Here is an 18150-nt window from a genome sequence, read left to right as displayed (position 1 = left end):
TTCACGGTTCTCCAACCTTTGTAATCCCTCTTGAGCTCCTCAATGTTCTTTGGGGTCAGCATTTGCATGTTCAGCTTCCATGTCCCCTGGCCAACCCTCTGGTCTTCCTCTAAGTGACAGTCAGCCAGTAGGAGGCAGTGGTCAGAGAAGAACACTGGCTTGACGTCGGTGGATCTGACAGCGAACGCACGGGACACAAACAGGAAGCCTATCCTGGAACGGATGGACCCGTCTGGCCGCGACCAGGTGTATCTATTGTATCCATGCTGCTATTGTCAACTTCATCACCTGAGCTTCAATTTTGCCAGAAGTCCAACATGTAGCATTTTATCAAACGCCTTTTGAAAATGCTGAAGTCGTTCTGAAATTTATTTTTCCCTTTTGGTCCATTTTACACTCTCTATTCATCAGTCTTTCGTTTCCCCTTTTACTTTCATTTTTCATTCCTTTTCCAGATTTGATTCTCATTCACTCTCTTTTCTGTTCCCCTGTTACCTAATCTTTAACTCTCACTGGTTAAGGAAATAGATTAATAGTCTGCTTGTTCACTGAGATCCCAGGTGCCCCACTGCCCTCACACTTCCAGTAACTTAGCTTCAAGCTGACAGGAATCTTTACTGACACACACTGCGAGATTTCCTGCAACATCCTGCCCCCGCTGTTGCTGATACTTTATTTCTCTTTCGCTGAGAGTATATATAGTCGCTTGGCAGTACAGAGCTTGAGTATTGCTGAAAAAAGACGTGCTGTTGAAGCTTTGCGTCCTGCACTCATCAGGACAGGTTTGCTAGAATACCAAATCTCACAGGATCAACAATGTAATGGGACATGAGAAGAGAGTGCTGATTGTTTAGCAAGTGGACTGAGTGAGGGAGGCATTGTCATGGAGAATGCACCAGAGACCAGTTAACTGCTAAGCTTTTGTTTAAATTCAAACCAGGCAGGTCGACTCTGGTCAAGGCATTGCCAAGAGGAATGAACAAGGGAATGGCTGTCCCCCAAGCTTTCCTTTAGGTTAAAAAGGCGTAATACGTGACCATGCTCGTTCTGTTTGCAAAGGACAAGGCCCTTTGTGTGAATATGTAGCTTGTAGCGTATACAAGTGAGCCAAACGGCTCAAAAATATTGTGGTGTAAATGGATGAGACCAAAATAGCATGGATACTGATAGGACTAGCTTCATCGAAGGCTCTGAATAAACATGGCGCAAAGTGATTAGCAACAATCAAATGTTGTTTTCTTTTAAATAACTGGATAATTATTTAGCCTAACTACCTGTGCAGTTTCTTCCCACCATACTCAGTGTAGTTACGTAACCAGGTAGTCAAACATGTTGCATATGTGTGTAGCACAAGCACGGCAGATAGTTTCTCCTGCCTAAAACTTGCTGGTGGGGGATGTGGGTGTGTGTACAATCCTGTCCAACCGCTGCTAGGGAGGGGTGTGTACACCACACTCCCTATCCCTGCTGACGAGGGAGTTGGCCCAGGTTTGAGCCAATGATTGCATGGGATTATTTTGAAGATGACAAGAGAAGTCCTTCCCTAACTATTAATTATCCTTCAGGCGACATCACTGGAACAGTTTACCTGGTGATTATCCCGTTGCTGTGTACAAATTAGCTGCTGTGTTTCCTGCATCATAACAGTGACCGCACTTCAAAACACTTCATTGGCTGCAAAGCACTTTGAGAGTTCTGCTGGTCCTGGATAGTGCTGTATAAACGCAAGTCAGTCTTTTCATGGCACTGAATCCTGCAGCTGGTTTTGATCTGCAACCCGCTCCCTAGTTATTCCTCTCTGTGCATAGTGCATCACATTCTTTCAGAACAGATCAAAGGGCTATTCTTCTAGTTCTAGTCTTCACGCTAAGATTAATATGATGTGCCACCAAAGAACATTCCACATAATGTGGGGACGAACCAAATACAGCAGAAAAGGCAGGGGGTGCTAAACCCAGCCTTGCATCTTACACTGACCTCTGTCCTGTGGATTGTCCAGGCTTTGTGATGCAGCACGTACCTGTGACCAGTGCAATCACCCGTGCAGCCGTGCTTTCAGTGTGCAGACTATTGCTTCCTGACCTGACTTGTACAAAAATGGAGAGTGAATGTTTAATTTGTGTGAAGGACCTGCCTTGGGAGCAGCTTGCAGTCTTCAGATCTGCTGGCAATTTACTTTCTTCCCACATGATGAGCTTTAAACCCCGTCAGAAATAAATTAAGGTATGTTTTCTGTGGCCTGAATTTCTTGGAACGGTGCAGTTAACAGTCAAAGGTTCTATTCCCGATCGGCTACTTTGCCTGAATGCCCCCTCTTTTAAATACTCCAAATGAATGGACGTTTTTTCAGTACCTGCTCTTCCTTTCTCTCTGCTCCTGAACCGCAGCTCCGCTGGTCAAAGAATTGGTTCAAAGTGATTGATGCAGCTATCAGAACGTGAATTAAAGAACCAAAGTCAGTCATTCACCCCTCCCCTCGAGCCTATTCCACTATTAAGTTAGATCATGCCTGCTCTGTACTTAATCTCCATGTACCTGCCCCTGATACTCTGACCTAAACACCTCTAACGATTGCTGTCTTCAAAATTTCATTTGAGCCCCAGAATCCCCAGCCTTTTGAGGAGAGGGTTCCAGATTTCCACTGACATTTATGGGGGAAAGGAAGGAAGTGCTTCCTGATTTCACTCCTGACTGCTATAATTTTAATGTTGTGCCTCCTTGTTCTGGACTCCCTCACCAGAGGAAATAATTTCACCATTCTGCCCTATCGCATGCTTTTATCATTTGAAATGTCTCGGTGAGATTTCCCCAAGATCATACAACCAGTTCTCTTAACTTAACCCATTAAGCCCCTATGCCATTGTACTGAATCTGTGCTGCGCCCCTTCCTGAAGTATGTTGCTGACAGAATGTGGATTCCCAATGGGACTTCAATCACTCCTCAATCCACCACTTTATATTACCACCCTCTCGAGAAAGAGGCCAATACGCCATTGGCCATTTTGATTGCTTTTTGTTCTCATGCTGTAGTTTTTAGTGACTTGTATTCATACACGCCAAAATCCCTTTGCTTGCACACAGTTCCTGTTCTCAAGTCATTAAGAAAACAATCCAATTTTAGTCTCTACCATCCATAGATACTGCCTTATATAGGAATGGCTTCTCTAATCAGGCTCCATGTTTTGGAACAATTATTGCCTGGTCCCTTTGATGGTGTTTCTGTGGCCAGGAACTCTGGCTGTGTGGCTCTGGCTCTCGCTATAAGTCTATCTTTTGCCACAGTGGCTCAATACATTGTACTCTTGCCTTGTGCCAGCTCAACATGCGATTTGAGATGTAACGGTTTAAGTCCATTTGCTAAACTTGCTGTAATTCTGTTGTCAGCTGGCTACCTTTTTTCCTGGGTGTAACCTTCCAGCAAATGGAGTCAGGGCTGGAAATAGGACCAAGTGTAATCTGGGCAAAAAAAAACTTGGACTGGAAGTAACAAAAATACATCACTTAACCAGCAATGGAATGGGTAGTGTGGGCCTTGTTGATACAAATAGACTAGGCCACATCAATATTGCAAGAATGCCTGAAGGCAATGGCTGTACTACTTGTGCAATGAAAGTGCTGAAAAATGTTCAGCACTTTATTCTATGAAAGCTGCAAGCTTCAGTGCATTAATATTTAAAATTGGTTCACTTTGCACTTGTTATGAAAGACTTCAAAATAGTTCACCCCCACATGGCTATTTTCAAAACCACGTGTGCTGGTACCCAGCAGTAATAGTAACCGCACCAATTCAGGGGACTCTTTTGCAGTCATGGATAAGGGAAAATGAGGCTTTAAATGGTGGCCAAGGCTCCGTGATCACACTCCTGCCTGTGTGAGTGAGTCAGAAAGCTGTGCTTTTAAACCCCACTCTAGGACTTGAGCATATAATCCAGGATGACCCTTTGGGGCAGTACTGAGGGAGTGCTGCACAGTCAGAGGTGCTGTCTTTCAGATGAGATGTTAACCCGAGGCTCTGCCCTCTCAGATGGACGTGAAAGAACCCATGGCAGTATTCAAAGAAGAACAGGTGTCAGGAGCCAATATTTATACCGCATCCGAGGCAAAGCCGATGACCTGGCCATTAACTGCTGTTTGAGACCTTGCCATGTACAAATTGGCTGCTGCCTTCCCTGCGTTATAACATTGACTACAGTTCACAAGTACTTTCAATGGATGTAAAACACTTGATTGTCCTGAGGTTGTGCAAGGCATTATATAAATGTAGGTCTTTTTTATTTACTTGCCTGGTCTAGTTGAGGAAAGAAATCTGTTAACTTGACTAATTTTGGTGTGGAGTGCATCTCTTTTACTTTGGGGTAAACTGGCTGCACCTAGTATATACCAGAGATTATCTGATGGTTGTCAATGTTAAGCTCTCTATTCTCCATCTCTCCTAGATGATATAAATTTTGCCAGGAAACAGTGCTTTACCTTCTGATGGATGAAGACCCTAACACTGCAAAGCCTTGTTCCCATGGCGAGCCCGGCAGTCAGTCCTGATTCTTCCTCCTCTGATAACCTCAGTCCAGATGAGCTGGAACTACTGGCGAAGTTGGAGGAGCAAAACAGGTGAGGGTTGTTTGTAGGAGAACACAAGGTGGGTGACATTGTAGCAAGGAAGCTTCCAATGCTGCAATTTAACCAGAGCTGTGTTTTCTGAATTAGAACTAAGCTGGGCTCACTATTTGGGTCAAGCCTGTGGCTTGAATCTTTATTTCTTCTAAGCCCGTTCTTGATTAAAAAGCATGGAATAAAAGGGCAGTCTGGTCGCTCCGGAGATTCTGAGGATTGTTTCTTTGCCACGGTAGGTGTTTTGCTATCCCCTGTGGTAGCCCTATTAGCTTGTGTGCTGAAAGATTTTCTTCATCAGAATGATATGTGAGCTACGATTGCAGTATCTTTCCTGTTCATAATTTTTGGTGCATTTCCTTCAAGGTTTATTATGCCAGTGAGGGTGACTGTCCGGGGTAACCTGCAGTAACGGCTTCCGCTGTCTCCATTCTGTGATTTCTATTGTGATTCTGTTCGCTGATTATTTTCTAGCGGTGAAGTACAATTTGCAACATTTAATGTTGCTTTACAGTCATGAAATGTCAAGGACTTTATTTTGGCACTTTGTTTTGCAATTCTTAGTGTGAAAGTCTGATATTATCCTAAATTAAATTATTCTCCATAAGACAGTCAGGAAAAGAATCCTCCTGAGCTCGGTACAGTGTGTGTCCTGGAGATGCACTGTACACTGTTTGTGCAACAGGAACATACGAGCACACGGATTAGGAGCAGGAGTAGGCCATTCGACCCCTCAAGCCTGCTCTGCCATTCAACAAGATCATGGCTGATCTGATTGTGGCCTCAACTCTATGTTACACCTACCTCCCGATAGCCTTAGTTACTGACTAGCAAGGGAGTCAATCTACTTCTGCCTTAAACATATTCAATGACTGTGCCTCCGCTGGTCTCTGGGGAAGAGTTCCAAAGACTCATGACCCCCCTGAAAGAAAAAAAAGCTCTTCTCACCTCCATCTTATAAGGGGCGACTCCTTATTTTTAAACTGTGTCCCCTAGTTTTAGTCTCTCCCACAAGGGAAAACATCCTTTCAGCATCCACTCTGTCAAGTCCTCTCAGGACCTGGTGTTTTAATAAGATCACCTCTTGTTCTTCTGAACTCCAATGGATACGTCCAGCCTGTCCGACTATTCCTCATAAGGTAGCCTCCCCCATCCCACTCAGTCGAGTGAGCCTTCTCTGAGCTGCGTCTAATGCATTTATGTCCTTTCTTAAATAAGTAAACCAAAACTGTACACAGTACTCTAGATATGGTCACATGAATGCCCTGTACAGCTCTAGCAAAATAATTCACACTTTTATATTCCATTCCCCTTGCAATAAACAACATTCCATTTGCCTTCTTAATCACTTGCTGTACTTGCATGCTAACTACTTGTGATTCATGTAGCAGGACACCCAGATCCCCTCTGCATTGCAGAGTTGTGCAATCTCCCTCCATTTAAATAATATGCTGCTCCTTCATGCCAAAGTGGACAAGTTCACATTTTCCCGCCTTATACCCCAAAGGAGAGTTTACCTCATAATCATTCTTATGTCATGAACTGAGACATGTTGCTAAGTACCATCTGACCATCGTACACCTCGTTTATTGTTTCACAGTTGTATGGCGAGCGGCCAGTACAGGATATTGACTTCATCGCGGATGGTTGGATTGGGTTATTGAGTTTGAAGAAAACAAATACAAAGCTTTGTGAATAAAGATGGGAGACATTGATGGGAAGGAATCTAGAGTACCCGCTGTAAGTCAGGAGGTCAGGAGGAGCACCTAGCCATGAACTTTATCATCAATTTAAGCACCAGATGTTTTGGTAGGCTCGATTTATGTGGGATAGATTGGGAAATCTGTGCAGTGTGGCGATGATAGAATCATATAGCATAGATGGAGGCCATTTAGCTCCCTGTGCCTGCCTTGCTGGCTCTTTGAAAGAGCTGTCCAATTAGTTGCACTCCCCTGCTGCTTCTCCACAGTGCTGCCAATCTTCCCTTTGCAATCATTTACCAATTCTGTTTGAAGGTTCCTGTTGAATTTGCTTCCACCATCCTTCCAGGCAGTGCGTTCCAGATCATCATAACTCGCGACATTTTTTTAAAAAAAAATCCTCTTTGCTCCTCTAATCCTTCAGCTAATTTTCTGAAATCCGTGCCCTCTGGTTGCTGACCCTCCTTGTGGCAGCCGCCTGCTCTAATAAACCCCTTTAGTAACTTTGAATGTCTAAGCCTTCCACTGACCACCTCTGCCCTAAAGAGAATAACTTCAGCTCTAGTCTTTTGACATGCAGTATCTGAAGTTCCTCATCCCCTGGTACCTTTCCAGTAAATCTGCTCTGTTCCCTCTTTAAGGCCTTGACAAAGTTCCTTAAAGCACGGTGCCCAGAATTTAAACTCCATCCTCCAGCTCGGGATGATTCGGTGATTTATAAAAGTTTATCGCAACTTGTTTTGCTCTATTGATAAAGGCAAAGATCTTTAACAGCCTCACTAACTTGTTGTGCATGAACAGTTGCGTATGTGATTTTCCCCCTACGCAGTCCATTTCTCCCTTTAAAACTATCCTTTAGTTTATATTACGTTTCCTAATTTTTCCTTCCAAAATGCATTGCTATTGGGGAAGGAATTGAAAATCTGACCCTGGGTGTGCATTATTGTATTGCATTGCTTCAAACCTGGAGAGTGCTGCACACACACACCTTGATAAATTTTACGCAGAGGCTGGTGAAAGCATAGAGTGAACGTCCCAGGGAGGCTGATACTGCAGGAAAACCCGAGGAAGATTTGGGTAGATGTTGAGGCAGCAGACATTGGGAGGTATTATTTAAGACTGTCCATCTAGAGTGTGCAGTGTTCCCCTAATCCTGCCCCTCCCTGGAATTAAAATGCTGCAGTGCCCATCTTTTGACCCCTCTCGCGTTTTAGCTGACAGGGGCCCTCTGGTGACAGAAATCCAGTACTGCTTCAGTGTAAAACATACTGTACCTGGGCGGTTTCATTTTTGATCTATTCTCCGTGAGCCAGTGCGTTGACATATTTCTGAGCCGGATAATATAGACCCAAACATTATTGGGAGCACCTATAAGCCTCGCCTCCATGGTGAGCCATGAAATAGCTGATACTGGGTTCAGCTGAAGCTGCGCAAGTTGTCAGAGGATTTTGTTTGGGATATGTTTGAGTGGGCATGCAGGTGAGATAGGAGCCGCAGGTTGTTCCCTATTACTGGCACTCACTATTGTGGTTTCCTTCAACTTTTACGTTGACTGCCGATTCCTGTCATTAATGCGACACAGCATTCTCATTGAAGGACTGGCCGTTGTGACTGCTGCACCAGTTTCTAGTGTGAGGGGAATTACTGAGACGTGGTGTGCATTTTACAAAACAGTAATATCCCATTACGAGTCCAGAAACCCCCACTGGAATTGTCTCTCTCGACTTTTGCTAGGTTGCTGGAGGCCGACAGTAAGTCATTACGGTCGGTGAATGGGTCGCGACGGAACAGCAGCGGCTCACTGGTCTCCAGCTCCCCAGCTTCGAGCAACTTGAGCCACTTGGAGGAAGACACATGGATCCTGTGGGGCCGGCTGATCAACGAATGGGAGGAAGTGCGCAAAAAGAAAGAGAAACTGCTGCGGGTGAGTGACACGGGGGGTGCGGCTTGTTATTTTGCCAATATTATTGATGAAAGGCCTGTGGCAATTCCTGTTCACCAGCCTGCTGCCAGAACCACCATGTAATTTTACCGTTTCCAAAATGGTAAAGCAGATAATCAGCCTCCAGATCTTGCTGGTATCAATCAGGTCAAGGGCCTGGCAGTTTTATGAGAGCAGAAAATGCTGGGCCAATATATCAGGCAGCTAAAAGAAGGGAGAAGTAGTTGAAAGTTTGGTGGAGCCCATCAAAATGTTACCTCATCCTCCTCCAGAAGCTAACTGGCTTGCTTTACATTCCAGATGTTTTCAGTTTCTTATCATGGCTTTCCAACGTTCATTTTTTTCCTTCAGCCTATCAGACCCCATAAACCATAAAGTCCCCGTTACTTTGCAGTGGGACTTAACTCCTGCTCAGCACCCTCCCTTCCAATCTGGTTTCAATTGATCAACTTGGGAAATTTGAAGAAATTACAAACTTCATTATATTCCATATCATTGCATTAAATGGTTATAGAGTTGAAAGACTGTTCATAGAGTATAACAGAACAGGAGACCTTCAGCCCATCAAACCTGCCCTGGCTGTTTGAAGGACCAATGCAGTTTGTGCCACTCCTCCACACCCCTTTTTTCTCCAAGCGTTTACCCAATCCTCTTTTGAAGGCTGCTTTGTCCACCGCTGTCAGGCAGAGTTTTCGAAACCCTAGCCACTTGTGTAAAAATATATGTCCTTATGTTGGTCCCGGTCTTTTGCCATTCACCTCAAATCCGTGTCCCTGATTATTCCCATCGGCCATTGGAGAGACAGCAAATCAAGATAAACAATCTAAGGCCTTTATGATTTTGACCAGTTCTATCAAATCTCCTCTTGCCTTTCTCTGCTCTAAGGAGAACAGCTCCAGGTTAAGGGGAGATGGTGGTGTAGAGGTAATGCCATTGGACTACTAATCCAGAGGCTAAAGCTAATCCTCTGGGGTGGGGTTTCGAATCCCACCACCAGTGGAATTTAAATTCAATTAATAAAATCTGGAATATAAAGCTAGTCTCAGTATTGAAGACCATGAAACTGGAACCGTCTTATTCACTAATGCCCCTTAGGGAAGGAAACCTGTCCTTACCTGGTCTGCCATACATGTGACTCCAGACTTGACTCTTAAATGCCTTCTAAATGGCCTAGCAAGCCATTCAGTTCAAGGGCAATCAGGGATGGGTAACAAATGCCGGCCTTGCCAGTGACACCCACATCCCATTAAAGAATAAATTTTAAAAAACGCAGCTTCTCCAGCCTAACCATGTAATTGTAATCCCTTATCCCTGGATCCAATCTAGTTCATCTCCTCTATACCCTCTCCAAAGCCTTCCCAAAGTGTGGTGTTCAGAATTGGACTGGTGAACTTGTGTTGAAGGTCTGGCATAACTTTTTTTATGGGATGTGGGTGTCATTGGCTGGGCCAGCATTTATTGCCCATCCCTAATTGCCTTTGAGAAGGTGGTGATGAGCTGCCTTCTTGAACCGCTGCAGTCCCTGTGGTGTAGGTACACCCACAGTGCTGTTAGGGAGGGAGTTCCAGGATTTTGACCCAGCGACAGTGAAGGAACAGCGATATGTTTCCAAGTAAGGATAATGTGTGGCTTGGAGGGGAACTTCCAGGTAGTGGTATTCCCATCTACTTGCTGTCCTTGTCCTTCTAGGTGGTAACTTCCTGGCATTTGTACTGTATGCTTCTATTTCTAAAACTCGGGATCCCACGTGCCTTAGTAATTGCCTAGTTAACCTGTCCTGCTGCCCTCAAAGATTTGTCCACAAACACACTCACCCTGGCCAGGTGTGCCGCCTTTTAGACTTCATTTAGGATTGAATGTTTCTCCTCATTCTTCCCACCAAGACTTACCACTCCTCACTTTTCTATATTGACTTTCATCCGCCATGGGTTTGCCTATTCCATCAGCCTGTCTGTGTCATCTTGAAGTTTATTATTGTCTTTCTTGCTGTTCACTACACTTCCAGGTTTTATGTCAACTACAAATTTTGAAATTAGGCCTTGTACCTCCAAGTACAAGTCACTGAGGTATATTAGAAACAGCAGCGGCCTTCATACTGAACATTATACACTTACCCTCCAGTCTGATTCACTACAACTGTTTTCTATCCCACAGCTAATTTTGTGTCCGTGCTGCTGCTGCTGTCGCTTTTATCCCATGGATTTAATTTGCTAACGAGCCTAATTTGTGGCATTTGATAAATTGCCTTTTGGAAGTTCATATTTAAACCGTGAGCTAAAGTCTCATCATCCACTCTGTTACCTCATTAAAAACTTTAATCAAGCTAGTCAAACATAATTTATCCTTAATAAATCTGTCCTGGCTCCTCTTTATTAATCCATGCTTATCCAAATGGCTGTTAATTTTCTCCTGGATTATTGTTTCTAAAAAGCTTCCCCAGCCACTGATATTAAAGTGACTGACCTGTAATTGTCAGGTTTCTCCTCCTCCACCTTTTTGAACAAGTCCTGCTGCCCTCTGGCACCACATTCTAAGGAAGATTCAAAAATTTTGGCCAGCGCCTCTGCAATTTCTACCCTGGTCTTCCTCTGGAACCTATGATGCATCCTGTTTGGGTGAGGTGACTTATTCAGTGAGTGCTGCCAGCCATTTTGATGCTTCCCCTTTGTTTCATCTCACCCAATATCCTGGCAATCTCCTACTCTTTCGGGTACCATGCTCTAAGAGGGCGTTGATGACAATGGACTCCCATTGGATTGGTCCATGACTGTGCTTGGCAAATAACTGCAGTGGTTTACTGTTGCCTCCTGCAGTATGGCTGACCAGGAAACACTCCCACTCTTACAGCCTGCCATCAGGTGTATTGGAAGGATTTACAAGCTGATAATCTGGCTATGTTATGAACATGCCTTCTGTGGCCATCAAGTCTGGAGTGAGACTTGAACCTGGAGCTTCAGGCCCAAAGGTAGGGACACTACCCACTGCACCACAAGACCCGTCTTAGTTAAACTAGCTTTGGCAAAGTCCTCTTTCTTGGAAAACACCTCAACCATGCATTCTGCGTCCACCAGTTGATCTCCATTTTCATCCCTACTCAGCCCCACTGCTCCTTGAATAACCCATTTGCTGTTAATGTGCAGATTGGGAATTGGAAGTCCAGCAATTGCATGGGTGGGAATCTAGCTCTAAATGTTTTTTTTTGTAGTGAGTTTTTTGCTCAGAGATGCAGCTGTTTGTATCCGGGTGTTTGTCTGTATTTTATATCCTGTGGTATTACAGGAAGCAGCACCTGGCTTTACGCACTGAGAATGGAAACTACCTGCTGTCACTTGCCTCCTGGAGACTGGCTCGAGTGGCATCGGGGCTGGGTGGGGGGTGGCGAATATGAAGGGTGGATTGCTGGCTTTGGGGATATAGCGAGAGAGGGAGAGAAAATCTCTTTCAAAATCAGATATCCAGGAATCCTACAGCTGTTGTCCAAAACACAATAGTTTACTTTAACCTTTCATTTGTGTATTCCTCAGAAAAATTCTGAATTTGTTAACCACTTGGGATGACGTTCAGCGGAGGGGATCCTTTTAATGTTCTCGCATGAGGCTGAAATTCCAGGGTCTGTCAGCATTACCACACTATAGTCTTCTGCGTGTACAACAGTAGCTAGCAGTTGCTTTGTAGTGCAGAGCTTGAATATTGCTGAAAAGAGAGCAGAAGCTTTTCACCCTGCACTCATCAGGACAAACACAAGAATGCCAAATTTCAAATGATCACAACATTGTAAACTACAGGAGAAGAGGGTGCTGATTGGTTGGTAAGTCAACTCTGATTGGCCAAGGCATTGCTGTGGAGAAAGTAACAGGGAACTATAGGCTCCCAAAGCTCCTGGGTAATTGAAAAATGGCACAAGGCTTGAACATATTTGCTTTGTTTGCAGACAATGGGTCCCTGCTTATGAAATATATGTTGCTTCTCACAAGTGTAAATGAGCCATATTGCGAGCTCGACATTACAGCCTGTGCACTGGCTACTATGAACAACTGAAGGAAGGTGCTGTGTGATTCGATCAGCTAATCGCTGGGATGAAAGGCTTGTGTTGCACCAGCACTGAAATTCTGACACGATGTTGCTCAATTGTGTGGCAGGCAGAATGTCTTTTTGGACTGACGGCAGTATTCTGTTCGTGGAAAATACGTAGCTGTGGCATAGTAACAGTATAAAATGGCTTCCTTAACCTGTTGTTTAAATTTTCTCAATTTACCAACCAATCAGCATCCTTTTCTCCTCGTGATCATTTGAAATTTGACATCCTTGTGTTTGTCCTGATGAGTACATGACCTAAAGCTTTAGCACCTTGTGCAGAGATCTGTTTGCTAAAACATACTTACAGTCGGCTCACAGCTCTTAGTCACCTGCCCCAACACTGACACACATCACACATCCACCCTACCCTAACAGAGTTAGTCACTGAATGACCATACAGAGATCTTTGATAAAGACAGTGTCATGTCCATAAGACATGAAAGAGATCCTAAACTGAATCAAATTGTACTTTCTGCACATTTAATAATGGACTTTGCTGGAGCAAAAACATGGCTGCTGCAGGTCACATGATTTGTACGGTGGCTACAGTTCTGGAAGCTTCCAGCAGCAATTAGAGGACAAAGCTCAACCCTCATCCTCATGGAATCTCTCACCTATCATTGTGTGAACCCATTAGAGTCAATGAAATAAGGCAGCAGCATATGTTCTGTCTGCCCAGCCTGGACTTATAACAAGAGAGAGCCATCGAAACTTGCTATATGTGTGGAGGTGCTAATAACCACCATCTATCTCCTAAGGTGAATGATAGATTTTGACCAGAGGCATAGAAACTGATTGTTACCCTGAAAATGTCTCATCAATGGGCAACATCACATGACCTAAACTTCTTTAGCCTTTGGAAAGTTTTAATGTTACATTCCTGAACTCCAAGGGCAGTCTGCTATTAACATCCAACCTGTCAACATCAAAGCAGGACTCCAGGCTGACAACAAAGCCTGTCTCAAGTCAAAACCTTGTTCTCTGGAAGATTCCTGCCATTGCCTGTAGAGTGGACCAAGTCTCTGGATACCAACCCCAACTTGCTGCGTCAGCACCAACTTTAAAGGAATTCTGCAACTCCTGCTTTCAGCTAGCTAAACCCACCTGAACTTTAACTCCTAAGGTGAAGGAACCCTCAGTGGACTCTGACATTCTGGACTCTTGACATTCATGTGAATTAATATCCACATCTTTGTTTTTTTTGTTTTAAGTTATTCCTAATTGTAAAACTCTTTTCTTTCCTATCTCCTGTGTATGCAGTTGCGACAATCTCCCCTGTGTTTGAATGCATGAATAAACAATACTTCTGATTTAACCCTAAAGAGAGTTTGCTGCGAGTCACTTTTAAATTAACTTCACAAACAGAAGTCTGGGGAAACACGCCAAAGCCTATTTCAAAAATTAAAACACCTCTGCTTAGGACATAGGGCGAGAAAAATAAAGGAGTTTAATTTCCCCACTCTCCCTTGCCCTAACAACAGTATTATGGTGTGTGGGAGAGGGGATAGACTTGAGATGAAATAACTCTTATTCCTAATGCACCCAAGAGGGTGGTGGGGTGAGTCGGGATGGGAAGGGTTTGGAGTAAAGTGTTACACAGTGAGTTTGAGAACCATCAGACTGTGTAACAGTGAGGGATACAGTTTCAATTCTTACCAACTCTGGAGTTATCAATCTTCGGTGGCCCCTGCTGTAAGAAAGTGCCAACCAGAGCTCGAGTATCATGCACAAGGGAAAGATGATGTTGTCATTGGGGTACTCAGGACTGCAGTGAAAGATTCTTGAGCAAGTTACTAACCTGACTGTTGCCTGCGGATGCTCATGCTCCAAAGTTCCCCCACCACGCCGATAATAGAAAGACTTAATGAGCTTCAGTTCAAAACGTCACTTCATTTTATTTCTGGTTGAAGGTCAAATCTAGAAAGTGTAGAGGTGATCTTGCCAGGTTAGTAAGGTGCTGAGCACTATGCGGGAGGGAAAAGCTGGAGGGGTTAATGAGCACATGCTATTCTCCCACCCCGTGGGCAGCTCTGAAGGATTTTGCTGACTGCATGGTTGGTTGTGATTTGAACATTGTGTTCATATCTGATAAACAATATGTCATTCTCTGTAGGCCTTTCTTTTTGTCTTAATGGGTAATTACAGAATGGAAGGGTTCTGGGTTGGCATACTGAAGCCAATAGCAATAACCCTTTCTCTGGATACTGATGCTGTAGCTGTCCTCAGTGGCTCTAAGCTAAGGAGGGGAAAATGGCCAGGTCTTCTCCTTAAAGCTGTCCAGTAACCTCTGCTGGAGTTGCTCAATGTGGTTGATTTGCTCGGTGTTTGGGCTTCTGTGTAGAGTAGTTACTTGGGCAAAGGGCTGCAGGGTTTCGCTGCACAGGAAACATTAGCCCAGTGCCTTTTCAGGTGGTAGAAGGGAAATTGGATAAGAGGGGGAAGAAATGAAAGAAATGTCTCTTCTTTTCAGGAGCTTATTCGGAAAGGAATTCCGCACCATTTCCGGGGGATTGTCTGGCAGTTACTATGCAATGCGACTGACATGCCGGTGAAAAATCAGTATTCAGAGTTGCTAAAGATGACCTCTCCCTGTGAGAAGTTGATCCGGAGAGACATTGCTCGCACGTACCCAGAGCATGAATTCTTTAAAGGACAAGACAGTCTCGGACAAGAGGTGCTGTTCAATGTCATGAAGGTGAGAGATGAGACTTAACTCCAACCCAGTTATGATTTCCTCATCCCTTTGCTGAAGACTTGTTTACTCCAACCTTGATTATTCCTATTCTCCTCTGGCTGGCCTCTCAGTTTTAGCCCCCTGTAAACTTAAGCTCATCTAAAGCTCTGCCCATATCTGAATTCACATCAAGTCTCATTCATCCATCACCCCAGTGGTCACCGACTTAAATCGTCTCATGGGTCCAGCAGCACCCCAAATTTAAAATTCTCATCTTATGTTCCAACCCCTTAATGGCCTCGCTCCTCCCTATCTCCATATCCTCCTCCAGCCCCAACAACCCTTTGAGAGCTGTGCACTCCTTCAATTCAGGCTCTTGTCCATCCTCCACTTCCTCCATCTCACAACTGTTGTCTGTGTCTTCAGTTGTCTTGGCCCTAAGCTCTGGAATTCCCTCCCTAAACCCCTCTGGTTCTCCGATCTCTCCTGGGTTTACTATATAGATGCAAGCTTTTGAAGGCAAGTTGCTGGGTTATGGAAACATTTTGTTGGGGAGTCCAGTGTCTTGTAAATTATTCATGTTGGATTGATTGAATTTCTAAAAGTACACCTCACAACGAGCAGGCATGCACACCCTGAAGCCTGTTTCCAGGTACAGCAGCTGCTTGGCCTGGATGTTGAGTGAAGCTTCACTTTGTGACCTTTGTAACTTCCCCAGTTACAACATTTTGGCCAAAAAGGATGTGTGGTTTAGATTTGCTCTATAAATTCACCAAGAGAATCTCTCCCGTGGTGAAACAGTAATAGAGTAAATGGGAGCAGAAGTTGTGAAGGGACATTGATTGATTAAGGAAGTGGGGAAAATCTGTGGCAGATGGAGTTCAGTGTGGGGTGGGTGCGAGGTCATCCACTTTGGACCTGAAAAAGTTAAATCGGATTATTTACTAAAGGCGAGAAACTGGGAACTGTGGAGGATTATTTCCTCTGGTGGGGGACTCTGGAACAAGGGCCCACAACTTTAAGATTAGAGTTGGGCCACTAGGAGTGATATAAAACAGTGCTGGAAATACTCAGCAGGTCAGGTAGCATCTGTGGAGGGAGAAACAGGTAACATTTTAGATTGATGACCTTTCACAAGAACTGGCTCAGAAAGGCCATCAACCTGAAATATTAACTTGATTTCTCTCTCCACAGATGCTGCCGGACCTGCTGAGCATTTTCTGTTCATAATTCTGATTTCCAGCATCTGCAGCATTTTGCATTCAGGGGTGATATCAGGAAGGCCTTGTTCACACACAATGGTGGAAATCTGGAACATTCTCCCCCAAAAAGCTGTTGAGGCCACTGTGGCTATTCAGAACTGAGATTGATAGATTTTTGTCAGGTAAGGTTCGTGTTTGGAACAAAGGTGGATAAATGAAGTTAAGACACAGATCCGATTAGAACCACATCAGTCCTAATTCAGACAGGTCTGCAATTTCTCAGGATATCCTACTTTTTAAAAAAAGTCACAAGACTTTGCATTCCTCAATTCGATCCCAACCTGAAATAACGGATACTGGAAAGTGAACTACATTTCCCAACACTGAAGAGGCCATCACTGACACCCCCTCAATGTTGTCTTGCCTCTGTGTGCAAGGAACATCTACCTTTCTGTTAGATAGCTCCCTAAAGGCTGCTCTAAAATGGTAACTTATCATATGGGGACTCATGCTTACACCGTGGGCTACAAAGGGTTATGTGCTATGCCACGGCATGTAAATGAAGTTCTAATTATATTAAGATGCACTGATGAAGGGCATTGTTTAATTAAGTACTTAGAACACTTATAAAGAGAGACTGCTGGGACACTTGGTTGGTTGTGTAAGGGGGATGAAAGTATCCCTACGGAGTCTCACTTGGGTTCGGAGCTGTACTCCAGACATAACAGGAATGAGTGACAATGCCAAGTAACGTGTTAAAACAACAATTTTATTGAATAATGAATGATTATTGAATAATGAAAATTAAGATAATGATAGTGATATAACAATTATAATTGATTTAAAAAAAAAGTAAAAATAAAGATAACTTTATTGAAAGGAGAAAGCACTTTATATATTAAAAGGAAGAAAGGCAACTCTAATAATACTATATTACAGGCATATATATTATTTATATATTATATATATTTATTATTTTACGAATGTTAACCTCAAACTGGTCTGCTTACAACAACTCCCCAGAATGGATAACTGCAAATTAGTCTGTCCCACGACAGGAACCTAATTCGGTAAAATTCCCTTTGGTTCATACATCTCAAAGTCTCCAAATAACCTCACAGTGGATGGGTACTGCAGTCAGTCACTCTGTTCCTGGCCATTCCCCCAGCAGCCTCCAGTGGTTGACTATCCCACTCTGGCTGCAGCACTGAATCCTGGAAGCAGCGTCCCTTTTAAGCCAGATTTCTTGCTCCACTCCAGTCTTTCGCGACCTTGTTCAGATCTTCTCAAAACAGGCCTGGTAAACACATGTCCTTATCAATTCTCCTCACAGGCACTGCAGGCTCTCAACAAATTTGCCTATTCAAGTTGTTTACACATCCTTTGAACTGCCATCAGTCAGGCTGCATGTCCATCAATCAAACTTCATCTCCTGATTCCACACCATAGTTGACCGCCCCATGTAAGCCTAATCATTGTCCTGGTTGTAGTTCAAGGATCATCGAATACAGTAAGTAAAGGGACTTCTGATGAATAAAAAAATAACTTTTTCCCCATTAGATTACTAAAATAACAGAGTCGTAAACCAAACAAGAGCTGTGGATGGCCCAACATGGAAAACAAGGTCTTGGGAAAACACGTCCCTACTGATTTGTGCTTTGATTAACTAATCAATAATAATCACAGCTAGGTTTAGATCAATGTCTCCAAAGTATGATTCAATACAAAATAACTTTAAATATTCAACCTAGACTTAAAATCAAGAGCAAAGCAGAAATAAAATGCAAAAATACAAAATTGCAACAATTAGTGGCTGCTGTCCTCAGGCCTACAGTAGATAGGAAGCAGACGGATGGAATGCTGCATTCTGTAAATAAACCTATTATCAAGAAAAGTATTAGTGTCTAGCCTCGTACTTCTTCAAGTGGCTTGGGATTGGAATAATAC

At 43.7% G+C, this 18150-nt stretch overlaps 1 protein-coding gene across 1 annotated transcript in view; it reads left to right on the top strand.

The window, feature by feature from the left end:
* Window positions 1-4434: 4434 nt before the first annotated feature.
* LOC144674719 (EVI5-like protein) overlaps window positions 4435-18150 on the top strand; it is an 82908-nt gene continuing 69192 nt past the window's right edge. Inside the window, exons 1-3 of the mRNA XM_078535941.1 lie at window positions 4435-4608; window positions 8043-8232; window positions 14798-15022. Of these exons, the coding sequence (XP_078392067.1) occupies window positions 4481-4608; window positions 8043-8232; window positions 14798-15022 (543 nt within the window). The 5' untranslated portion in view covers window positions 4435-4480. The remainder of the gene's footprint in view (window positions 4609-8042; window positions 8233-14797; window positions 15023-18150) is intronic.

The sequence above is a fragment of the Cetorhinus maximus genome, unplaced genomic scaffold, assembly GCF_964194155.1.
Source record: "Cetorhinus maximus unplaced genomic scaffold, sCetMax3.hap1.1 HAP1_SCAFFOLD_768, whole genome shotgun sequence".
Taxonomy (NCBI): Eukaryota; Metazoa; Chordata; class Chondrichthyes; order Lamniformes; family Cetorhinidae; genus Cetorhinus; species Cetorhinus maximus.
The sequence above is the reverse complement of the archived record's forward strand: the minus strand, read 5'-3'. Positions and strand labels throughout refer to the sequence as shown.